The sequence below is a fragment of the Ictidomys tridecemlineatus genome, chromosome 16 (assembly GCF_052094955.1).
Source record: "Ictidomys tridecemlineatus isolate mIctTri1 chromosome 16, mIctTri1.hap1, whole genome shotgun sequence".
Classification (NCBI taxonomy): domain Eukaryota; kingdom Metazoa; phylum Chordata; class Mammalia; order Rodentia; family Sciuridae; genus Ictidomys; species Ictidomys tridecemlineatus.
In genome coordinates this window covers 11,387,115-11,414,128 of record NC_135492.1, presented here as the reverse complement: position 1 = coordinate 11,414,128, position 27,014 = coordinate 11,387,115, and the positions used below count along the sequence as shown (strand labels likewise).

General features: G+C 33.0%; 1 protein-coding gene across 1 annotated transcript in view; it reads left to right on the top strand.

Annotated features, from left to right (window-relative positions):
- LOC144371439 (ankyrin repeat domain-containing protein 26-like) overlaps positions 1–27,014 on the top strand; it is a 56,579-nt gene that overhangs the window by 16,928 nt on the left and 12,637 nt on the right. The window contains exons 2-5 of the mRNA XM_078033755.1: positions 14,268–14,340; positions 19,026–19,122; positions 24,334–24,407; positions 25,828–25,921. Coding sequence (XP_077889881.1) covers positions 14,268–14,340; positions 19,026–19,122; positions 24,334–24,407; positions 25,828–25,921 — 338 coding nt within the window. The remainder of the gene's footprint in view (positions 1–14,267; positions 14,341–19,025; positions 19,123–24,333; positions 24,408–25,827; positions 25,922–27,014) is intronic.

Genomic DNA, 27,014 nt, shown 5'->3' with positions numbered 1-27,014 from the left:
CTTGTGATGTCTGCTGTCTCCTTCACTTTTTTTCACTAAGGATTGTTTTGAATATTCTGGGCTTTTTGTTTTTCCAAGTGAATTTTATGATTGCTTTTTCTATTTCTTTGTGAAATATCGTTGACATTTTAATAGGGGTTGCATTTAAACTATAGCATTTTGGTAGTATGTCAATTATGGTAACATTAATTCTGCCAATCCGTGAACATTTGAAATATTCCATCTTCTACGGTCTTCTTCAATTTCTTTCTTTAGTGTTTGGTAATTTTCATAATAGAGGTCTTTCACTTCTTAGATTGTTTCCTGATTATTTTATTTTTTAAATTGTTTTGAATCCATTGTGATTCATCAGCTGATGCATAATTTGTGTACAGGATCAAAATTGATTTATGAGTGTTAATTCTATATCCTGCTACTATGCTGAGGGTGGTTATGAGTTTTAAAAATTTTGTGGTGTAGTTTTGTCTTCTACATATAAAATATTGTTGTCAGCAAATAGGAATATTCTGAGCTCTTCTATTCATATTCATATCCCTTTAATCTCTTTTTCCATACTGCTCTGGTTAGAAATTCAATATTCATATGTTGAATAGAAGTGGTGAAAGAGGGCACCCTTGTCTTTTTCTAGTTTTTAGAAAAAATGTTTCATTGTTTTTCCATTTGGAATCATGCTAGTCTTGGATTTTTTGGTATAGAGCTTTTAAAATGTTCAGTTACATTCATATTATCCCTATTTTTTCTACCATTTTGAACATGAATGGATGCTGTATTCTGTCAAATGCTCTTTCTTCAACTATTGAAATAATTATGTTATGTTTTTTTAAGTTTATTAATGAATCCTGTTTTGATTTCCATAGGTTGAACCATCCAAATTTTTACATAATGCCATATTAGTAACTGTTGTATTCTGCTACCTTTCCTATCCTCTACTATCCCACCTCCCCTCCTCTCCCATCTTCTCTTTCTACCCCGTCTACTGTAATTCATTTCTCTCCTTGTTTTTTTTTTTTTTTGCCATTCCCCTCACAACCACTTATATATAATTTTGTATAACAATGAGGGTCTCCTTCCATTTCCATACATTTTCCCTTTTCTCTCCCTTTCCCTCCCACCTCATGTCTCTGTTTAATGTTAATCTTTCCCTCCTGCTCTTCCTCACTTCTCTGATCTCAGTTGCTCTCATTATATCAAAGAAGACATTTGGAATTTGTTTCTTATGGATTGGCTAGCTTCACTTAGCATAATCTGCTCTAGTGCCATCCATTTCCCTGCAAATTCCATGATTTTGTAATTTTTTGTGCTGCATAATACTCCATAGTGTATAAATGCCACATTTTTTTTTTATCCATTCATCTATTGAAGGGCATCTGGGTTGGTTCCACAGTCTAGCTATTGTGAATTGTGCTGCTATGAACATCGATGTGGCAGTATCCCTGTAGTACGCTCTTTTAAGGTCTTCAGGGAATAGTCCGAGAAGTGCAATAGCTGGGTCAAATGGTGGTTCCATTCCCAGCTTTCCCAGGAATCTCCATACTGCTTTTCAAATTCACCACACCAATTTGTAGTCCCACCAGCAATGTACAGGTGTACCCTTTCTCCACATCTTTGCCAGCATTTGTTGTTGTTTGACTTCATAGTGGCTGCCAATCTTACTGGAGTGAGATGGTATCTTAGGGTGGTTTTGATTTGCATTTCTCTGACTGCTAGAGATGGTGAGCATTTTTTCATGTACTTGTTGATATATCCTCCTCTGAGAAGTGTCTGTTCAGGTCCTTGGCCCATTTGTTGATTGGGTGATTTGTTATCTTATTGTTTAATTTTTTTGAGTTCTTTGTATACTCTGGATATTAGGGCTCTATCTCAGGTGTGAGGGGTAAAAATTTGTTCCCAGGATGTAGGCTCCCTATTTACCTCTCTTATTGTTTCTCTTGCTGAGAAAAAACTTTTTAGTTTAAGTAAGGTCCCATTTGTTGATTCTTGTTATTAACTCTTGTGCTATGGGTGTCCTATTAAGGAATTTGGAGCCCGAGCCCACAATATGTAGACCGGAGCAAACTTTTTCTTTTATCAGACGCAGAGCCTCTGATTTGATATCAAGCTTCTTGATCCATTTTGAGTTAACTTTTGTGCATGGCGAGAGGAGGGGATTCAGTTTCATTTTGTTGCATATGGATTTCTAGTTTTCCCAGCACCAGTTGTTGAAGATGCTGTCCTTCCTCCGTTGCATGCTTTTAGCCACTTTATCAAATATAAGATAGTCGTAACTTTGTGAATTAGTCTCTGGGTCCTCTATTCTGTACCATTGGTCCACCCGCCTGTTTTGGTACCAGTACCATGCTGTTTTTGTTACTATTGCTCTGTAATATAATTTGAAATCTGGTATCGCTATACCGCCTGATTCACACTTCCTGCTTAGAGTTGCTTTTGCTATTCTGGGTCTTTTATTTTTCCATATGAATTTCATGATTGCTTTATCTATTTCTACAAGAAATGCCGTTGGGATTTTGATTGGCATTGCATTAAACCTATAGAGAACTTTGGGTAATATCACCATTTTGATGTTAGTTAGTTAGTTAGTTAGATGTTAGTTCTGCCTATCCATGAACAGGGTATATTTTTACATCTTCTAACATCTTCTTTTATTTCTCTCTTTAGGGTTCTGTAGTTTTCATTGTATAAATCTTTCACCTCTTTTGTTAGGTTGATTCCCAAGTATTTTATTTTATTTTTTGGTGATATTGTGAATGGGTGTTTTTCCTCATTTCCGTTTCAGAAGTTTTGTCGCTGATATACAGAAATGCCTTTGATTTATGCGTGTTGATTTTATATCCTGCCACTTTGCTGAATTCATTTATTAGTTCTAGTAGTTTCTTTGTAGACCCTTTTGGGTCTTCTAGGTATAGAATCATGTTGTCTGCAAATAGTGATAATTTAAGTTCTTCTTTTCCTATTTTTATGCCTATAATTTCTTTTGCCTGTCTAATTGCTCTGGACAGTGTTTTGAGAACTATATTGAATAGAAGTGGTGATAGAGGGCATCCCTGTCTTGTTCCAGATTTTAGAGGAAATGGCTTCAATTTTTCTCCATTCAGAATGATGCTAGCCTGAGGCTTAGCATAGATAGCTTTTACAATGTTGAGGTAGGTTCCTGTTATCCCTAGTTTTTCTAATGTTTTGAACATAAAGGGATGCTGTACTTTGTTGAATGCTTTTTCTGCGTCTATCGAGATGATCATATGGTTTTTATCTTTAAGTCTATTGATTTGGTGAATAATATTGATTGATTTCCGTATATTGAAACAGCCTTGCATCCCAGGGGTAAATCCTACTTGATCATGGTGCACAATTTTTTGGATGTGTTTTTGTATCCGATTCGCCAGAATTTTATTGAGGATTTTTGCATCTAGGTTCATTAGATATATTGGTCTGTAGTTTTCTTTGAGGTGTCTTTGACTGGTTTCGGAATCAGGGTGATGTTGGCCTTATAGAATGAATTTGGAAGAGCTCCCTCTTTTTTTATTTCCTGAAATAACTTGAAAAGTATTGGTATTAATTCTTCTTTAAAGGTTTTGTATAACTCCGCTGTATACCCATCTGGTCCTGGGCTTTTCTTGGTTGGTAGTCTTTTGATTGCTTCTCCTATTTCATCCATTATATTGGACTGTTCAAATTGTGTGTATCCTCCTGATTCAGTCTGGGCAAATCATATAACTTAAGAAATTTATCGATGTCTTCACTATCTTTTATTTTATTGGAATATAGGTGGTGCCAGTGATTGAACCCATTACATCATGAAATTGAGGCACATTCTCTGTGAGTGGGCTACATTTAAAGCTGTTGTCTTCCACTTTTAGTACTTTTTTTCATCAGTATAGGACATGAGGGCATATAGATTGCATGCTGAAGAAGTGTGAAGTCTACAAAACATCTTCCACTTATGAGGAGGATTGAGAAAATTTACATCATATTGTATAACACAGTACTAAATGGACCATTCTGCTCTCCTGGGACCAGATAAACTCTTTTTTATGGAATTTAAAAGTCTCAATAAATCATAGTTTGGGCTGGGGTTGTGGCTCAGTAGTATAGTGCTCACTTAGCACATGATAAACACTGGATTCGATCCTCAGCACCACATAAAAATAAATAAAATAAATTGTGTCCAACTACAACTAAACAATATTTTTTTAAAAAGTCATAGTTTATAAAATTGTCATCAAATGGTCTTTTACATCTACCTTGCCATGTGAAATAAGACTAGAATGTGAATAGCATGCATGAATTTAAATACTCCTCTTCTTTTGAGTGGTGAATATAAACTCAGTTTATATAGTTTTAACAGTACAAGTCTTTTGTACTCCTCCTCCTCCACATCATCATCATCATCATCACCATCATTGTCAGCATCATCATCATTATTTATTTCACTGTTGGGATTGAAGCCAGAGCTCCTTCATTCTATGCAATACATTACCACTTAGCTCTTTCCTCTGCCCTACCAGGAGATTCTCTCAGAGTAAATGTCTTATTCGTTTGTTGTTGTTGTATTGTTTTATAGTTTTAATGAAGTGGGAAAGAATTTCTTCTATATGTTCCTGATCTGTTTACTGCTTTTCTCTAATTTCTGTAGATGTTTTTTTCCATACATTTGTTGACCATCTGTATTTTTTTGTGAAGTGCCTGTTGAATTTCTTTGCTCATTTATTGAATGGGTGGAGGTAGGTGATGATGTTATTATTAGTTTTAAGCTTTTTTGTTGTTGTTATTATTATTATTATTATTATTATTATTATTATTATTTCTATCCTGGAAGTTAATGCATTTTCTGAGGTGCAGGTGGCAAAGGTATTTTTTTCCTATTGTGTTGGCTCACTTTTCATGTTCTGGGTTTTTGTCTTTGCCGTGAAGAAGCTTCTTAGTTTGATGGAGCACCATTTATTGAAAATTGATTTTACTTTGTGTTGAGAGGCCTGCCCTTTCAGCATCTACTCTTGGGAACTTGAGGGCATACAGAAACCCCTCCAAAGACAGTTGCAGATAATTGCTTCTGCTATATTATGCAGCAAAACTAGCTTTCATAGTGGCTATGTTCCAATTTACATATAGCAGTCATGATAGGCCAGAGGGGATACACAACATATAATATTATGGGAGTCCTGCCACCAAGAGTCTAGCAACTGCCTTGTACCAACTGGGGAGTAATTTCTTGTCAAAGGAGCAGGTAAATGGTGCTTGCCAGTGTTCTGACAACACTCTGTTCCAAAACATGGTGTTGTATGTTAGGACATCCCTGCTGCACAATGAGAAAGATGAGCATTCCTCCATGTAGATCCAAGGTCAGGCCCACCAACAACTTCTTTTGCTTTAGAGATTTTATTAGTAAGTCAGTTCCTGAGCTGATATGTTGGAGTTTTGGGCCTACGACTTCTTCTCTCCGGTGCAGGGATTCTGGTCTAATACCTAAGTAATTGATCCACTTTGAGTTGATTTTTTGTGCATGGTGGGAGGATTAGGGTTCAATTTAATTCTACTATATATGGATTTCAAATTTTCTCAGCACCATTTGTAGAAGAGGCTATCTTTGCATCAGTATATGATATTTGTGCCTTTGTCTAGTATGAGGTAATTGTATTTATGTGCGTTAGTCTCTGTCTTCTGTTTCATTGGTGGTCTTACCTGTTTTGTTGCCAATACCATACTGGTTTTGTCTTTATAGCTCTGTAGTGTAATTTGAAGTCTGATATTGTGATACCTCCTGCTTCATTTTTCTTGCTAAGTATTGTTTTGGGTATTCTGGGTCTCTTGTTTATCTAAGTAAATTTCATTATTGCTTTTTCTGTTTCTGTGGGCTCTGGAAGGGAGTTGCATTAAAATTTTATAGCACTTTTGGTAGTATGCTAATTTTGACAATGTTAATTCTGCCTATCCAAGAACATGGGAAGTCTTTCCATTCCTAGGACCTTCCTCAATTTATTTCTTGAGTGTTCTGTAATTTTCATTGTAGAGGTCTTTTACCTTTTTTGTTAGATTGTTTTCCAAGTGTTTTTTATGCTATTTTGAGTACGATAATTTTCCTAATTTCTCGTTTAGCTCATCTTTTATTGGAGTATAAAAACAAAGTTGATTTATGAATGTTACTTTTGTATCCTGAAATTTAATGAATTCATTTGTGTTCTAGAAGCTCTCTAGTGAGTATTTTTTGAGGGGATCTTCTTAATATAGAATCACGTTTTCTTCAAACAGTGCTCGTTTTAGCCCTTCCTTTTCTATTCATATCCCTTTAATTACATTCCTTTGCCAAATTGCTCTGGCAAGAGATTAAAGGGCCTGATTTGTTCAGCTCTCTATTCATCATTCAGTTGTGAATTTTGTCTTCTGGTGTTTTATTCACTTATGATCTGATAGATTGCAGAGTATTTCCTCTACATTTTGCATTTGCTAAGGGTTGCATTGTGTACTAATATAAGTAGATAAAGTGGGCATCCCTGTCTCATTGCAGTTTCTAGATGAAATTCTGTAGTTGTTCTCCCTTCATAATTATGTTGTCCTTGGTTTTGTCATGTATAGCTTTTACAATGTTGAGCTATGATTCCTTCATTCGTATTTTTTCTAGTGTTTAAAGCATGAATAGATGGGGTTTTATGTAAAAAATAGATGCTGCATCTATTTTGATAATCAAGTGTTCTCATCTCTGTATCTATTGGTGTGATGAATTACATTTATTGATTTCCATTTGTTGAATCAGTGTTGCATCCTGGGAAGAAACCCACTTGGTCATGTGCACTATTTTTTAAAATATATTTTTGTATGAGATTTATCAGTATTTTATTGAGGATTTTTGCATCTATGTTCATCAAGGATATTAGTCTGAATTTTTCTTTTCTTGATGTATCTTTGTCTGGACTTAGTATCAGTGTGAGATAGACTCCATTTAATGAATTTGAAGAATTCCCTCTTTTTTCAATTTCATGAAATATTTCGAGGAGGATTGGTGTTGGTTCTTCTTTAAAGGTTTGGTAGAAATTGGCTGAGCATCCATCTGGTCCTAGGCTTTTCTTTGTTGGTAGAGTCTTGATGACTTTTTTATTCTCATTATTTGAAATTGATCTCTTTAAATTTTCTCTATACTTCTGGTTAAATTTGGGTAGCTCATGTCTCCTGGAATTTACTGATGTCTTTTAGATTTTCTAGCTTATTGGAGTATAGATTTTGAAAAAATAGCTTCTATTTATGCTCTGTTTCAGTAGTATCTGTGCTGATATTTCCATTTTCACCATAGGTTTTGGTACTTTTCATTTTTCTCTGATAGTTTGGTTAATATTTATATATTTTGTTCATTTAAAATTTTTGATTCATTTCTTTTTCAGTTTTTACATCTTGATTTTATCAATTTCATCTTTGATTTTTATTTTTTTCCTTTATTTTGCTGATTTTAGTGCTTTTCTCTAGGTCCTTAAGATACAATGTTAGATTATTTTACTCAGTAACTTTCTATTCTTTTAATGTATGGGCTCAATGCTATAAACATTTCTCTTAGGACTACCTTCATAGTGTCACAAAGGTTTTTATATATTGTATCACTATTCTCATTTACATTTAATTTTTTATTTAAACTCTGATTTGTTCATCTATCTGTTCATTATTCAATAGTGAATTTTGTCTCCTAGTGTTAGTTTTTTTTTTTTTTTTAATTTTCATCTTGTTGATTTCTAGTTTTATTCCATTATGGTCTGACAGAGTTCAAGGTACTAGCTCTATTATTGGTATTTGTGAAATGTTTTTGCTTTATGTACTAAAATATGATCTATTTTGGAAAATGTTCCCTGTGCAGCTAAGAAGAAAATGTATTCAGTCATTGACAAGTAAAATATTCTGTGCATTTCTGTTAAGCCTAAATTATTTATTGTAATTTTAATTTTATATTTAACTTTTGTTGCTATGATCTTTCTAGTGATGAGAGACACATCTTAAAGTTCCCAATATTATTGTGTTGTGATATGTTTGATTCTCTATATTGAGAAAAAGCTCTTTGATTACTTAGATGCTTCATAGTTTGGAGCATATATATTTACCACTATTATTTCTTTCTGTTGTATTACTCTACTAAGCAGTATGAAAATGGAATTTTTTATCTGTTCTGATGAACTTTTGCTCAAAGTCCATTATATCAGATATGAAAATAGATACACCTTGTTTATAAGATCCATGTGAATGATATGTTTTTCCCATCCTTTCACAGTTAGTCTGTGTATATATTTGTCTAAGAGGTGAGTCTCTCGGAGTCAGGATATTGTTGGGTTCTTTTTTTTTCCAAATCAATCTGCCAGTGTATGTGTGTTGATGAGTTGATTCCATTAACATTAAGTGTTATTATTGAGACATGATTTATGTTTTCTGTTATTTTGGTTCATTTCTAGTTATCAAGTTGAAATAGATTCTACTTTGATTAACTATTCTTTTAGTTTCTGTATGTTTGCATATTTTATTTTTTCTTAATAAAATATTTATTGAGTGTGTTTTATAATGCCAGCTTTCTAGTTGTGATTTTTTTAACTTTTGTTTATTATGGATGTTAATATCTCATATTAAAATCTGATATAATTTAGTATTCTATGCAGAATCCGTTTTCATTCAGAGCTTAGTATATATTATTTCAAGACCTCCTTGCTTTTAGGGTCTTTGAAAAAATCAGCTGAGATCTGGATCGGTTTGCCTCTGAATATGACCAATGATTTTTCACTATCAGGTTTTAAAATTCTATTATAAGTAAAATTCTATACTTATTCTGTATGTTAGGCATTTTCATACTATTGTGGCTAGGAGTGTTGTAATTCTATATATTAGGAGTTGTATATATCTCCTGTGTTTAAGTTTTCATTTCATTCTTAAGATTTTGGAAATTTTCAGTTATTTCATTGAAAAGATTGTTCATTTTTTGTTTTGAAATTCAATACCTTCATCTATCACAGTGAATCTTAAACTTGGCCTTTTCTTATTATCATATATATATATATATATATATATATATATATATATATATATATTTAAAATTCTCTTTATGGTCTGGTAACATCTTTTCTCCATGATGAACATTATTTTCAAGATTATGCACTACTTCTTTATTACCTAAATATATGTCCTTTAAGTCATCTAGTGTACTGTTTATGCTTTGCATTGCATTTTTAATTTGGTTTATTGATTTCTGAATTTTGAAAATTTCTGATTGATTTTTCTTTAGAACTTCTATTTCCTTATTGATAATTTACTTCTTGTGTCTTCTCTGTTATTTTACTTTTTACATTATCTTTTATCTCATAGATCAGTTGAAGTATAAACTTTCAAAATTCCTTCTCTGATATTTTCTTCACTGTGGTTTTTGTGGAATCTGCTTTTGAGTCATTCTGGTTTGTTTGGGATGCTTTGTTCCCTTGCTTGTTCATATTGTTTGTGTGTCTATTCATGTATCAAAATGGATCTCTAACAATAGAACTTCTATTCTGTGCATTTCTAGTGATCCTGTAGATATCTTTTGGCTCACAGATTAGGGGGGGGGAACCAAGTAATTGCAACAAACTGTGCATAAAAAATATAGAACTAAATTGCATACTTAATTTTTATTTTCACACAAAGTTAGTTGGCACAATAAACAGAAATGAATCAACTTATATCAGTAACGACAGTAAGTAATCATGAGTTATATCTTTCATAAAATAAAAGAATAGGTGTTTTCTATAGCTTCAATTGTATTAGTTGTTGCTTTAGCATTAGTGGAGGTGTGTGGAGTTTTATAAACCAAGAGTTCTGGGAGAAATTAAAAATAGAGTTCATTATGAAGAAATAAGCAATGGTGATAGAAAAGGGTTAGCAGTTTCAAGATGTGAGTAGGGCAGAAGCAAAGTGATATATGATGTATTGTTTAGGAGGAAGAAGAAAAAACAAGTAAGAGAAATAAAGAGTAAATTGAGAATAATAAAATTTGACTGTTTGTAAAAGAAAAGAAATAGAAACAAAAGAAATAAAAGGTTTGAAACAGAACACAAACTCAATCCAAAATAGGCTAATTGAAAACTTTAACCCTTAACAACAGAGTAAGGAAAAATAACTATGTTTCAGAATAGTACAAATGAGAAAGCATAAACAAATATGTACAAGTGTATGAATGTCCTTCATGTATCCATCAGTACACATATGAAAACTAAAAAGAAAAAAAAAAACAGGATTGTTACTGAGAGTATGTGCTTGCTGTCTCTTCCAAAGTGTCTTTCCATCTTTCAGTTTCCATTCTCCATGGGATGGTATGGGGAGCTGTGAAAGGTGTTGTCAGCTCCACCCCCAGGGTATAGGTCATGCTAGGTTCTACAATATGTTCTCAGGGGAGGCAGTGAGGTCCTTTCTTTGCCCCAGGTGTTTCACTTCATGGGGAGTTACTGGGCATAAATAAATCAGTGCACACCTAGGACTCTACTTTACTCTTCTCCCCAGGGCTACATTCATGGGACAGGGATGCCAGTCCTTTACCAGTTCTGTTTTTTTCAGGGTACTGTTCTTTCTTACCTCCTTAGGTCTACCCTCAAGCACCAAGGTCCATCACTCCTGCTCATTGAGATTTTGAAGCAACTGCCACTTGTCTTGGTCACAGCTGTGTCAAGAGAGGAGAGGAGGACAGGCTCTCTTTGGCCTATCTGACTAGTGTTACCCCCAGGAGAAATACTGTCCATGCCAGAAATTCTCCTGATTTGCTAGGCTCAGTTTATGTCTTGTGGATGGTGTCTGCCAGATTTATATATCGCACTGAGCCCCAACACATGGATCTAAATTCCCAGTCTGAGTTGGTGCCATTGCAGTGCAGATGTTTAAATATGTCTCAAGCTTCAACTCTCTGTAGAGTAGGCAGACCGGTGGTGAGTTTCATGCCACAGTTTAATGAGTAGAATAGCTTGACCCTTTGGTTCCACATTCTGCATTCCAACACTGTCTGCTGCACTTTTCATATATATAATTAGTTTTAGGTAGACACAGTATCTTTATTTTATTTTACATGGATTGAAACCAGTGCCTCATGCATGTTAGGCAAACACTCTACCACTGAGCCACAACCCTAGCCCCTTGTCTGCATCACTTTTCAGTCTCTTTTTGTCCTAATGTACTGATTTCTCCCAATCACATCAGATCCTAAGCTCCAGCTCTGTTTCTCATCTTTGTCTGATATATCCCAAATTTCCCAGTTTTCAAGGTCTCTGTCCAATATTGAGTATCAGTGGCATGCTTATCTCCCACCTCACAGAGAAGCAGTTTTAGAAAATCCACTTCCTGCTAATTCACCATCATGTCTCCCCTTGTTTGACACATATATTTATGCTACTTTATTTGACAATGATAAGGTTTTCTTTCATTTTTACAACTTTTAATAAGGATTATGATTATGGGACCAATGATTTACTTTTAATTATCAAACTTTTATAATTCCTGTTGTTTCTTCCTTGCATTTGATAAGTACAAAGTGGAAAACATAGGAGTTGTTAATGCTTTCATTACTTACCTGTCATAAATACAATTAATATTAATTCTAAAACTTTCTCTGAGTATGGGTCTGGAGGAACATTTTATAACAAAACTTCAGAGTCATAAAATTTTATATTTTATATTTCTGTTTTTGATTAATTATATATTTTACTTTTTTATTTAGTAGTGAAAGAAAGTCCTAAAGATGACTCATTAAGAAGGTATGAATTTATAGATTTTCAATAAAAAATGTCTATTAACTAAGTTTAGAGTGAAAATAGAAGGATTTTTTGAGTATTCTAGTGTGGGACAGACACCATATTCAGTTAACATTTGTTTTCTAAAGTTATCTTATTAGCACTTTGAAAGTATCTGTGCTATTATAATCTGTTAATTATTAATAAAGAGCTGTCATTCATAGAGGCTGACTATTTGTCCCATATTTGTGTAATTAATAAGTTTCAGGCCTGTGTTTAGACTGTAGTCTTACCTGGCTGACAACTCCAGTGTGTTGTTCCACTGTACAGGTTGATACCAAGTGGGACCTATACAGGAAAAATCAATTTTAAAATTTATTTCAATGTGTCTGACAAATGTATTCTAAATAACATATATATTCACATTTTAACTTTCATATTGTGTATCATCAATTTAGAAAGTCAAAGGCAGTTGTGCGTTAATTCTGATTTATATTTTACCTGATAAGCCAGGTTGTAGTCCAAGATTTTGTCCTGATATTGACAGTTCCACTAGTAATCAGGATTTTTTCTTAATATATCAAAAGCTTTTATGGAAAATGTCACAGAGCTATGGCCTCATGGTTTCTAATAAACAAGAAGATCAGGAAAGTGCTGTAGAGAAATTATTTTACTGAAAGTTATGAAAAACATTATTTAGACAATGTTGTATTACTTATATTAATCCTTAGAGGACATTCTATTTTCTCTACTTCCTGATTTTTCAGTTAGTTTGTCTTCAAGTACTACCCCTAACAATTTTATGAAGACTTTTACTTTTATACTTTTTTTCCTTTTTATGACTATAACCTTTTATTTAATTTCTATTTGTATTTTCTGTTTTGTTCTCTTTGTGTTTCTGTTTTATTTTGTCAATTGAATATTGTTTTTCTCCTGACAAATCAAAAGTTTAGAAATTTCAGAATTTTAAGGAATTTTAGAAACCTTCTAGTCTTTCAGCATGCGTTCTACATGCCAGCCAAATGATAGTTTTGAGGATGTACCTGAAACTTAAATATATTAAAGGGAGTTTTCTGGGTACAAACAATGACAACAATGAGATTTAAACTCCAGTTTTTTAATTCTGAGCTCAGTACATTTTCTGGTTGTCATTTTTAAGATGGTTTTTAAAATAATAGATTGAAGATTGACTATAGGAACCCAACTAAAGAGGACAAGACTAGAATTTTTAAGTGAACACAGTGGTAGAGGATCAAAATTTAACTAGTGAAGGAAAGGGCTATAAAAGTATTCACCCAGAGTAAAAACACTGTGTTGGGTAGGAATAAGTATTTTAAAAAAGAGACCAAAATCTTAGAGTTTATGATTAATTTGATGAGCACAAAACAGGAATGAAGGACACAGAATATTAAAAGCTCTCTATAAAGACATATTAATACAAAATTTAGAGGAAGTCTTAATAGCTTGTATTTTGCCTGTTTTCATCTCTGCGATGCAAGAATGGATTAGAGACTAGTGAAACAGACTGTGGAAATTGTTAGAATACATGAATCTGTGGCACAAAACAGGTTTTCATTCACCTTCACTTTCTTTCCAAATTGCTGATGTCCTTAAAATGTACATGTAGTGCTGGGCAAAGGAGTGATTGGCAGGGAAAGTTATTACAAGTTTCAGTTGAGTAGTTGGAAAGGTATTCAGACAAGCCAATGATTGAGACTCCATTTAGTTTAACCTTGTGTCAGGAATCTGAATATTTAAGGGATGTAGATTTCAAGTTTAGAGACTGCCACTGAGTTTTGCAGATGAGTGACTGGGAAATGGATTCCCAGAGGAAGGAGGGTATTTACATAATAGCTAGGGAAATCGAGGTACAAATACCAAGACTCTGCTTTTCTGGCAGTCTTTCCCCCTGGGTGTCTGAGTGCTTGCTAGTTTATGAGGACCTGAATAAAGTGAGACCTATACAGGAAAAATCAATTTTATAATTTATTTCAATGTTTCTGACAAAGGTATTCTAAATAACATATATATTCACTTTTTAACTTTCAATAATTTTTGAAGTTCCATAGAACTCTGTGTATTATTTGTGGGTAGAGGGAATAAATAGTGTATTATTATTGGTGATTTCCATGCTGAAGAACAACATTGCTTAGTATTTGACTCCTGGATATTCACGAGAGAGAACTGTGCCTCTTGTTATCTTATCTTGTGTTTCCAGAGATTAGTTTCAGTTCAGGTGAAAAAAAAAATGTCAGCCATTAATTGGGTTTTAAATTCAGCCTTCAAGACAGGCAATTTTCAAGAACAAATTATTATCTGTTTCTGCTCATGTATTGGGTATTGCTCTGAATTAGAACTAAGAGTGTTTTAATATCTATACTGTATATTTTATAGATTCACAGCAGTAGAGTCAGAAAGAGGTGAACACAAGCTATATTTTTAATTGGAGGTCATATTTTAATTAATCAATCAAGAAACACCATTTAATAAGTTATACCTTAAATTAAACAGAGTTTATTTTAAAAAGAAAACTATTTACCATTTTTGTTATACATTTTTGCCTTAAAGATCTATCAAAAAATCACACTCAGATGATTCCGTGTTTGCAATGGTTCGGGACAGCTATGAAGCTCCTATTAAGGTAAAGTGATCTTTTTTAAAAACCTCATGTTCTTGCTCTGAATTTTGTGTTTTAAGATGTTTATGCTGAAAATTTAGCTATATTTTTCTTATATTTTATATGAATATTTGCTAAGAATCCATTTTAAAGAATTATGTTGATTTTTTTTAAAAAAATGCTCTTTGTATCACTGTTCTCTCAAGTACTTGGGGATCGTGGGGGCTGGAAGTAACAATAGGCTGTGAAATACATAGTGAAAGAAAAATTGCATTAGAAACAGCTTTCTAACTGTAGAGGAAATATAATATTTATTCAAGGATTTTTTGTATCAGTTTTCATTGCTGTGGTTTTTAAATCATTCTTACATGACTTACAATACGCATGCCTAAATTAATTTTTATAAAATTGTGGAATTTCCCTGGTGCCTTTAGTTTGGAATATATAATATACATTGCACATAACTTTTCTTTTTTTTACTTGGACCCTTGATATGTTGATATCATAGCATTTTAGGAGACCTATATTCTCTATTTCTTTCTGTGGCTCCATATTTATACTAAAGTAATATTGGGAATTATGGCAACCCAGAAATCTAGAATCTGTATCTTAATACTTGTATTAAAATGGCTTGCATATCCATACTTTGAGTCTTTCCACTAAAAGTGACAGTAATTTAAAAAAAAACTATAAGTAAATAGCAGAAAGATTAGAAGAACAGAAGGAAGTACTAGGTCCTGAATTAGAACAAATTATATTCTATGCTTTTATAATTATATTCTGGTATATAACTTCTATTTTGATGTATAACTGAAAAGAACCAATAAAAATTCTAAAGAAATTTGAGGTAATGAAATTTTCTAAAAATTTACTCTTCATCTAATCAAAGAATAAATGGTGTGAGAAAAGTAATAACCAGTTCTGGAAGCAGAAACACTCAATAATTGTATGGTAATAGTTTAGTTTCAGAATTGTTGTTTTTCCATTATAGTTTCTTAAAATATATAGATTCTATGTCAAATTTTGAAATTTCAAATTTTAGATGTTTCTGTATTTACTTACTTTAATGTTTATTGTAGAACACTACTATTTTTATAAACTATTCCAGGTTAGGAAATATATTTGCAAATATCCTGAAGAAGCTAAAAGAAGGTTAAATGTAAACGATATCTGTTGTTTTTGAAATTACTTTAATTTTATTTCAGTTATGAAGAGCTAATGGATAAAATTTATTATTCGTTTATTTGTATGTTGAACATTTCCACCTCTAGTTTTCCATGTGAGAGAAATATATGATACTTGTTTCCTGAGTCTGGCTTACATTATTTAATATTATGCTTCCCTGTTTTATTCATTTTCCTAAAATTAACTTAGTTTTGTTGTTCTCTATGCATAGAAATCTTCCTTGTTTATATATACCACATTTTCTTTATCCATTCTTTTATTAACTAGCATCTAGCCTGATTCTATAACTTGCCTATTATGAATAGTGTCATAGCAAGATGGGCATATGTATATCTCTAAAATAAGCAGACTTTAATATTTTCTGGTAAGTACTGAGTAGTACATTTGAATAATAAAGTAGTTCTATGTTCAGTTTTTGAGTAGCCTTCATATGAATTTCCATAGTGATATAGTAATTTATGTTCCTGCCATTCACATGTAAGAGATTTCTCTCCTCATCTTCCCAGTATTATTTGCCTTCTTGATGATTTCTTTTGTGAACGGTGGAAAATGGGAGGAGCTTGATGTTGTTTTGATTTGCATATTCCCAATTGATAAAGATGTAATGATTTTTTTTTCCCTGAAATGTTGGCCATTTGTATCTCTTATTTTGAGAACTAGCTGTGCATTTGCTCATTTATTAAAAAGGTTCTTGTTTTTCTGGTGTTAAGATATTTGCATTAATATTTTTAGGATATTAATCCTCTTTCAGAAGAATAGCTGGCAAAGCTTTTCTTCTTTTCTGGAAGCTACCACTTCTTACTGTTTTGTGTTTCACTTACTATGCAGGAATTTTTCATTTTGATGCACCCTCTCTTATCCATTGTTGCTCTTATTTTCTGAGCTGTATGGGGCTCTATTCAGGAAGTGATTGCTTACATACTGAAGTGTTTTCCATATATTTTCTTCTAGTATTTGTAAACCTTCTAGTCTGGTACATATGTCTTTAGTCCTTTCTGAATAAACTCTTGTACAGTGTTAGAAAATAGGCATCTAGGTTTCTTCTTTTACATATAGATATCTAGTTTTTCCAAAACTATTTTTAAAATGTTGTTTGTCTTTTCTCCAAAATATGTTTTTGGTGTCTTTGCCTAGTATCACATGACTGCAGCCCTGGGTTTGCTCTCTGACTTCTTTTCTATCCATTGGTCTATGGGTCTTTCTTTACACCAGGACCATGGTTTTTATTACTATGGCTCTGTTTTATATTTTGAAATTGGGCATTGTGGTTTATTCATTGTTTCTCTTATGATCAGTAGCACTTGGTCTAAGTATTTTTTTGTTTGTTTGTTTTTCTTCCATACAAATTTAGAAGTGGTTATTTTCCCCCCATTTCTGCAAACAATATCATTTGAATTTGAATGGGAATACATGGAATCTATAATTCATTTATGGTACTATGCCCATTTTCACAATATTAATTCTGCTTCTCTATGAACATAGCAGATCTTTTTACTTCCTATTGTTTTCTTATTTTTTTTCCTTTAATGTGTAATTTTTTTTGAAGAGGTCATTCACTTACTTGTTTAGGGTTATTCCTAGCTATTTTTAAAGTTATTTGAATGAGGTGTTACTCTTGCTTTATTCTCTCTAGGTTTGCTATGGTATATACACAGTTTATTTTTATATGTTTATTTTTTATCCTGTTACTCTGATGAATTCATTCATCAAAGTAGAATTTTCATAATATATTATTTATGTTCTTCTAAGAATAGGACTAAATCATTTGCATATAGAAATAATTTAACATTTTAACTTTCCTATTTGAATCCCTTTTTTTCTTTTTCTTTTTCTAAAATTTTAAGTACTGTGATTAGTGAGATTGGCAGCAATGAACATCCTTGTGTATTTCCTGATTTTAGAGAAAATATTCTTCTTCATTTTACTATTGGCTTTGGATTTGGTATACTTGGTCTTTATTTTAATAAAATCCTCCTATTTCTAATCTCTCAGGGCTTTGTCATGAGGGTCATTGAATTTGTCAAAGGCTTTTCCTGCCGCTTCTTAAAAGATCATGTAATTTTGCTCTTGATTCTATATGTGATTTATTAGTTTTATTGATTTGGATGTATTGAATCATCCTGGATCAAAATCAGTTTTTATGGATTTTTTTTTTGTATGTCACTAGAGTCTCAAACCAGGAGCATGGTACGAAGGAACCACATCCCCAGCACCTTTTATTATTCACTTTGATAACAGGTCTCACTAAATTTCCCAGGCTGGCTTTGAAATTACATTGTTCCTCAAACAACCTGATGCTTTTCTGAGAGTATAGACCTACACCACTATGCCTGATATGTATGTTATTTTGTAATGTGTTGTTGAATGTGGTTTGCAAAGATTTTATAAGAATTTTTATACTATGTTCCTCAAGGATATTGATATCTAGTTTTTTCTTGTTCTGTCCAATCTTCACTTTTCCAGTCAGGGTAATACTTTTCAGAATTGCTTTGGAAGCATCTTTCCTTTGCTCTTAAATGTAATGGGGGATTAATATCAGTTCTTCTTTAAATATCTGATAAAATTTAGCCATGTATTCACCTCTGAACCTCTGGTCCATAAGGCTTTTTATTATTGCTTCAACCTAATTGCTTGTTATTGAGCTATGGTTTTCTCTAACTATTTGATTCAACATTTTACAACGTATTTCATTAATACCACTTAGATTTATTTATCTTTCAATTTTGTTCTTTAAAATAGTCTAAATTTTTCACATTCATTGAAATATAAGTTTTCTAATAGTCTCTAGAAATTTTCTGGATTTCAGTGGTAACTGTTTTAATATTTCACTTTTTGTTTCTAGCTTTATTCATCTGTATCTCCTTTTTTCTTTTAGTTCCCTTGGCCAAGGGTTTATCAAGTTTATTTACCATTTTAAAAACAAACTATTTGTTTCATTATTACTATATTTTTTAAAAAAATTATCTATTTTATAATTTTGGCTCTGACTTTAATGAATTCTTTTCTTGTATTGGTTTTAGAACTCATTTACTGAGGTTTTTCTTAGACCTTGGGATGCATTATGAGGTTTTTAAATTGAAATATCTTAGATTTTCAAATGGAGGTAGCCCTTAGTATAAACTGTCCTCATACAACTGCTTTTGGTGGATTAGTGGAGAGATATCGGAAGGGTTAGAAAATGTACTGGGCAGTAAGATTTGACTAAATATAGTATATGCAATTCTGTATAAGTTATAATGAACCCCATTATCATTTATATATATATAATCCACAACCCTAGCCCTCGTATTGATAGTTCTCTATTGTCCTTCTATCCTGGTTTTATAGAGTTAGTAGACAAATGAATATAATATTTGGCTGATTTGCAGAGTATATATAACACTGTGATATAAAATATTTCAATTTTTAATGTGTACTTCTCTAGTTTTTAATCTAATTTATTTCAAATCTGGAAAATTAGGGGTCTCCTTAGAATACTGATTAGGCAATCTTCATATAATTCATTAGTTGTTTAATTTTACCAGACGACTATCTCTCAGATTCTTCCTCAGAATAGTGTTGGTCATTCATTTGGTGATGCACATCAAAGAGAAAAAGATGGTATAAATGGACATACAGAAGGTAAGAACCACTCATTATAAAATCATTGGATATAATGCATGTTTAAAACATGAGCACTAGTATGATTTAATAGTGGAAGGAATGAAAATAATAAATAGTATGGGAGTTGAAATAGTGTATCTTATCAAGTTGCAACCACAAGGGAAGTTGGAGTGGTCCTAGAGGAGCTGAGTTATTAAGTCCAGAACTGCTGAAATTAGAGAAAAGTTGGGACATAAGAAAGGGGAGAGAAGAATTCAGAAATGAAGAATGAGAAAAGACTATAGACAACAACAACCAAAAAAAAAAAAAAAGAAAGAAAGAAAAAGAAAAAATAAGCAGATGCACATTGATGATGGCCTGATGAAACATTCCTTGGAAAGATTATGACTTCTAATACATCTACAAATTGGACTACAAAATAGGGAGAATTTTAAATAGATGAAATAAATGGCCAGGCACATGGTGCATGCCTATATTCCCAGTGGCTCTGGAGGCTGAAGACGGAGAAATAATTTTTATTTTGAAGCCATCTCAGTAACTGAATGAGGCCCTCAGGTATTCAGCAAAACCCTTTCTCTAAATAAAATATAAAAAGGGATGTGGATGTTGCTCAGTAGTTAGACACCCATGGGTTCAATCCCCAGTACCAATAACAAAGCAAAAAGAAACATCAAATAGGAATGTTAAGTTAGAGGAATTGGTAGAAGATTAAGCATTCGTAAGAACTCTCAAATTTTATTGAATCATATGTTGGGGACCATGTACAAAATGTATGTTTTGACTCAGCAGGTCTTTGGTTCTACACCCTGAATACACTCAAAGATGCTTCCAATGCTCCTTGATTCACAGACTACATTCTGATTTACAAGAGCAGTTGAATGAATTGCCCTTTAGAAAATCTGAATTAAGAGCCATTGTGTTTTAGTTCATGGCATAACTATATTAAATTAGAGAATAAATCTTGCTTTGTTTTTGATTATATCTGTTGGCAAAGAGGAAGAACAAATGGATGAAACATAGAAATTGTATTTTTTAAAATATTTTTTGCAGTTGTACACAATAAATTTATTTATTTATTTTTATGTGGTGCTGAGGATCAAACCCAGAGCCTTGCACATGCAAGGCAAGCACTCTACCGCTGAGCCATAACCCAAGCCCCCAAATTGTATTTTTTAAAGATTTTTTGAGTTGTAAATTGACACAATACCTTTATATTATTTATTTTATATAGTGCTGAGTATTAAACCCAGTACTTCACATATGTTAGACAACCGCCCTAAGACTGAGCCAAAACCCAGCTCCTGGAAATTGTATTTTTAAGATACAGTTACTGCATTGGGAAGAAAGTAGTGGGAATAATCTAAACAACAACAACAAAAAAGAATCAAGACTACAGGTCTAGAGATAGCTTTTGAAAATCAAAGGGAGGAGGTAGTGAGGAGGGAATAAAATTAGCTAGGTAATTTTGAAGGTAATAATAAGGAGACTGAGGTAATGCATTTCAGCTGGTTTCACTATATTTGCCTTCAAACAAAAGTGAGAATTACTAGTCCAGAGATGGTTTTAAGCAGGGGAAACTGTTAGAATTGGGGCAACCAGCCACTTTAATTCCTTTGCTCCACAACTACCAAATAAGGGGTGTATTGATATCAGTATTTGAGATCAGAAACATAGCTTTTAAGAAACATGGTACATTTAAAAAGACAATTAGTTTTTTTCTTTAATGAAACCATGGCTTTGGGCATGCTAGGAATGCACTCAATTACTCTGCCAAGTCCTTTTCTCTAAATAGCTAGTATTCTGATATGACAGATATTTTATGAAAATCTTTGAAAGTCTAAGAAGTTATATCAAACAAGGCTCATTTTGTAAACAGCAGACTCTTTAGGTTAATTTGTTGAATACCAAAGCTGTTATTTTTTGTATATATGCTAATGAATTTGAAATATAAAAGGTTTTTCATGTCTGATAATTCTTTTGCATTTCAGTTCACTTTTCCCCTTTGGATTACCATATATTAATATTTTATGCTTATTAAAAATTTTTATTAGATACAGTTCCTATGTCTTCTCAAATGAATGAATCAAGAAACTTTGAGTGTGTCAGACAAGAGGATATATTAAAAGAAGATACACCACTGTCCTCCATGGGTATGGAAAAATGATTATTTTAATAAGTGTATACCAAAGCTGATCATTTCTCAGAACTTTCCTCCATGCAAATGAATTATACTTTCCACTTGACGGTTATCACAACTTTGGACTTAGTATATTGTAGGACAAATGGAGGAACAGGATACATACCTGTAATAAAGTTAATGAAATGATTGTGACAGGCTACATTAAACATACCTGCTGTTAAATTATTTTCTTTATTTTATATATTTATGCCCCAAAGTTTCTCCTTTGCTCCTCTGATTAGATATCCCCATTCCCTCAATCAATCCACACCTTCTCTTGGCATGTGTGCATTCCCTATTATATTTGTGGTAATTGGAAATGTAATCTCACTTTTGAAAACTTAACTCAATGCTTAATTAAACTAATATTGGATGTTTTTCTTCAATATATTTGAATCATGCTGCTGTACTCAACAAAAACCAGCAAACACAGAAGTCCAAATGTTAAAATATTATTTATCAAAGCCAACCCTTGGAACTTGACTCCATGTCAATTCAGCAGGAAGGTGTGGGTGATTTTGTCATATTCATGTTTTGTGAATTGTGTATCCCTTTTGCTTTTCAGTATTTCAGAATTTCACACATCCTGTTGTGCAGGTAATTATAAACTTCTATGTTTATCTTGAATTATTAACTGTGTATAGTATAAAATGTACAACACGTATTTAATATCTACTTTCCAAACCCATACAGCCTATCTTAGACAGGAGGTATTTTCTTCAAAAGAATACAGTGGGGACAACAGAAGAAAGGATATGCAAATCAGGTAAAAATATATATATACATATACATACATACACACATACATACACATTCCAGTGTCTATATTGGCATACATGTTTAAAATAATATCTTTAAAGTCACAACAAAATGATTTCTAAAATAATCTTTATCTCAGACATTTTTAAAATTAAATTTCCCAGAATTCTTATACCTGTTAGGTGAATTATGAGGCTCTATTTTCCTCCAAATTTTTATAAAAACTTATTGCATAGCTGCCAATAATTTCCAAATCTTGAGAGATGAACATAAAAATATGTGTCTGAACCCAGAGATTAAGTATAGTGTGTGAAACAAGACCCAATCAAAATTTAATTTCAATTCTAATATAATACCCACTTTATTGAATACTTACATTGAACCCGTGTTGTATTTTATGCAGCTGAAATTCTATGTCCTTCATCAGTTGTGATTATCTCTGTATTAAACCATACAAAGTATTATTGTGTATTCTTTGTATTATTCATTTTCTATAAAACTAATAGAGTATTTTTAGGAAATTACTCTTTTATGATTTTTATTGACCCAGAGTTGTAAATTCAAAACTACTTACACAAACCACTTTATATATTCCCTCTTTATGCTTTTCTTTCGTTTTTGTTTGCTTTTGTTTTTAGTTTACTTTTCAATGGTGGGGACTGAACACAGATACTTTGGCATGCTAAGCAGTGGCTCTGCTTATTCATTGGAAGGTTGGGTAAATCCAAGATTCAGGAAACTGACCCCCAAGCACTAAAATGAGTCCCTTAACATACAAAAATGAGAAATTTAAATATTACATGCTAAACCCAAAGAACTTATACAGTTGGTGTGTTTTATTCTACATGCCATTTGAAACCTTGTGTAACAGTACAGAGCCTCTTATTCCAGGGACCCAGCTTTGTCCTTTATTACTTAATGGAACTTCATTCTACACTGGTCCCAGAAAAATGATATATCCTCTATTTTTCATGGAACATTTTTTCCATTATGGCCTGCTTCCCTCTATTTGGCACTCCTGCCACCTTCTTATTCGTTTCTGCTCATGCATATGCTCTCCACACTCATCCTATCTTCAGCATTTAGAGCCATCTAGCTACCACGCAAATGTGACTATGAACCTCTCTAGAAGATAAAAGGCCAGCTTTTAAAATTACCCAGAAATCTTTCATGCATTCAGCCTAACACTTTATCCTTTCCCTTAATTTTACTGTCATCTTGATGGCTCCTCACCAATCCCTGTATTTTCAGACAAATACTGACCCATTTAATGCTTCAATCTGTGTCTAGCTACAGCCTTTTAAGCTTTCCCCATTTTCTGCCTCTTATTGGTAACCTCATTCCTTTAGTCCCTGCTGAATCCTAGCTGTAGGAAAGCCATTATTCCTGGCACCTTTTTACTCTATTCTCATAGGGAACATAATAATTCTCGGTTCAAATAAACTGTTGATGCTAAGGTAATATAAAAGAGGTCTTCTCAAGTTCAGGAGCCAAAGGGCTAGATGGGAAGGAGTAATTTACAAGTCAACTGGTAGGTATCCAGTTGAACAGTGGCTGAAATGCTGAGACACCTCAAGGGGGTAAAAAGAAGTTTATGACAAGGAGATTGATAATCATGCAGGACTGAACAGACTAAGTCTTACAGAAGAACACATTTGTTTAGAGTAATGTAGAAAAATATTGCATATGCAAGATGTTCATTGATAACAGTATAGTCTAAGTCATTGTGGAAATGACTATTGATGAATAGTTGTTTTTAAAAGTTACTGTTATGGGGAAGAGAATACCAAATTGTGTGTATCCCCACATTTCTATAGTGTTTTTAAAATTTAATTCTGGCAAATTTTCATTCATCTTGAGTGGATATACCTTTGAGATATTCTGGTTTCTTAAACCTGGTGATACATAGTGTCTCCTCAGGTAGACTATTGAAGTTTTATACCACTAAAAATATTCCCTGAAAAAATTCTCTGCTGGGTACACTGGATCACCTCTAAACACAGCTATTGGGAGACTGAGACAAGAGAATGGCAGTCTCAGGCCAAAACAAACACTTTAGAGAGACCCAGTTTCCAAAAATAAACAAATATACAACTCTGGCAGAGCTCTTGCCAATGTTGCAATGTTCTAGGTTTAAATCACTGAGTACACACAAGTATACCACACCAATAAACAATTAAAGAGGTAATAGCACCTAAAATTCAAGCTTATTATTACTTTTTATTTATGGCAGACTATCATTCTCTCTAAATGTTCTAAGTTGTTTACCTAAATCTACATACATTTTCCAGCTGAACCACTTTGGTTCTCATCATCTGAAGAAGAGGAAGAAGGTCTTGATGACACCAAAAATAAGCAGCCACAGGTGTGTTCACTCAGATATATTTTTTAAAACTTCTGATTTCTTACTGTATTCCTTGTTTTAAGAATGTCAATATGGGCAAATTTGATTACCTTTCATAACAGTGGTTTGAAATCTAAAATGATAATTTAATATTGAAACCTAATAGAATTTAACTGGTTATGAATCTGAAAATAGCGTTAAAATTCAGGATAACATATAGATAAATATTATCCTTGTGATTCGGGCAGATTTTTTTCTGAATATTATTTGGGTTTCTGTTTTTTAACCCCTGAAAATGATGAAGAAGTTAAAATTAGTGGTTTTGCTAATAACCATTTTAATTAATGAACATAGATAGTGATGATGGTCATTGAGTACATTTATGGTAAAAGATGGTCCTTCCCAGTGGCTCAGTTTTAGTTACATATAAACATGGAAAATCACACCCATCTCAGGTGCTCTGTGGGTATCACAGGCAGAGTGAGTGAAAAGACACAAATACATGCAGATCCTAATCAGACAGTAATTTCAGACCAGTTTTTCTCATACACTCAAATGTGCATAGCTCACATACCCAGCCCATGGATGGCTGGTGAAATCCTTGAATTCATTTACTATTCTAAAAGCCAAAATTCTGGGTTTCATTTGGTCTGAGGCTCTCTATGGTGCCTCTCCAGGTTTTCTTTTTTCCATAGCTGCTCTTTTTTTAACCAGAATTCACACAGGAGCCAATATGACTCAAGCTCTGAAAAATAGTCAGGAAGTGCTGTACATTTTTGTGCTATCATTTTTCTTCATTGGTGTACTTTGTAGTTCTCTCTTAGAGGAACATGTTGTTTACTCTACCCAGATCCTGTGTGTTGCTTTCTAACAGTACCATAGAAACATTTCTTCACCCTACTTTGTCATTTTATTAAACTGGATTTTCTCTCAGTGAAACACTTACTATAAGCTCTTTAGATCCTGTGAGACTGTGATGACCAAAATGAGGCAAGTCCAATAAAGTATTATTCCTGCTCAACATCATATAATTTCAAATCTCTTATCACACTGAGTCTCATAAGTCTGTTATTTAAAACATGTAATGCAACATAATATTAATTATATTTCTCAAGAATGTTTAATTAAGTATTTAATGCATTCTCATCTTGAGGGGTTGTGATATATGGTTGTTTACACTCTTAGAATACATGCATTTATGTTATTAAATTTTCAGGGAATACCTTTTCTATGATATCCATCCTGCTTTTACCAAATCAGGAGCCATTGGAAGACAAGAGTTCAGCTTCATCTGAAGTACAAATTCTAGGTTGCCCTGTGGAAAATATGACTGTACTTATCTACATTTTAATTAGCTGCTTTCAAGACCAAAATTTGGGTGATGTCTAAAAGAGTGATAGTGAAGTTTTAATGTAGCTCATTGGGGTCCTTTATTTTGCAGGTATTTTCTGAGGGTGGTCCACAGATGTGCATTTCTCACTCATCTGTAGAGAAACATTATATAGCAAAAGAGAAAGCAGATGGACATGCCCATGGTAAGAACTACATACTCTACACAGTTCTTTGGAAAAAATATTGATTTCTAACATGAGTGCTGATTTATTCTAATACTTGGAAAAATGAGCCTAGTAAACAGGTAATAATGAAAAAGTGAGAAAGATAATGAGTTGTCTCTCTTAAGACCAAAGTCCAGCAGCAGGTTATAGTGGAAGTGTCCCTCTTAGTTTCTATACAAGACAGGCATAGATCATAGGGGAGTTGGAAATTGTGAAGTAGAGAGGATAAGGGTGAATACACATTGGGAAAAGCAGAGAGAGTGAGTGCAGCGAGTAAATGAAGGAAAAACAAGCCATGAAGGCTGATAAATTTCAGTCATGTACCAGAATAAAAAGACCACCTGTTCAAAATGTGGAAGGAAAGTGTGAGTTTCCAGTTGTGCAAATGACTCAAGGTGAGAATATTTTTTCTCACCGCTCATTTCTGAGTTGTCATTAGAAAGGAATTGACATGTGAAGAACTGATCATGAAGAAAGGAAGGTTTTTTTTTCTTTTTAAGTGAAATGTTCATAAATCCATGTGTCTGGTCATAAATTTATATAAAACAATATTGTAATTAAAACAAATGAAAAATAAAAATACCTATATCATAGACATTCTTGTCACTACCTGGGATGAAGCTAAGATGGCAGACACAAAAGTATGGGAAGTGGAAAAATGTGCAAATTGTTTTGGACTGATACCTAAATTCATAGGTTTTTAAAATATTCTTTAGACAATTTGGAAAGGAGAAGGGAGAATAGACACTGAGAAAAGCAGAGAGAATACAGTGAGTAAATGAAGGAGAAAGGACTTCTTCTAATCGTTCAGGTTTGGGAACATCATTGGGTGGAAAACTGGCTCTATTATTGTAAGGCATTTGAAGGCAGGGAAATGAGAAGCAGACTAAGTGCAGACCCAGACTCTCAGACTCTAATAGATCATCTGTGGGGATCCCTATTCAAAATGTATACTCTGACTTACCTGGCCTGCACATCTATGTTTTCTTCCATGTAAGGTGATTCCAATGATCACTATCTGCCGGCCACCATGTAAAGTGGTTAGGAGAGAATTTCCTTTTAGTAAAACTAA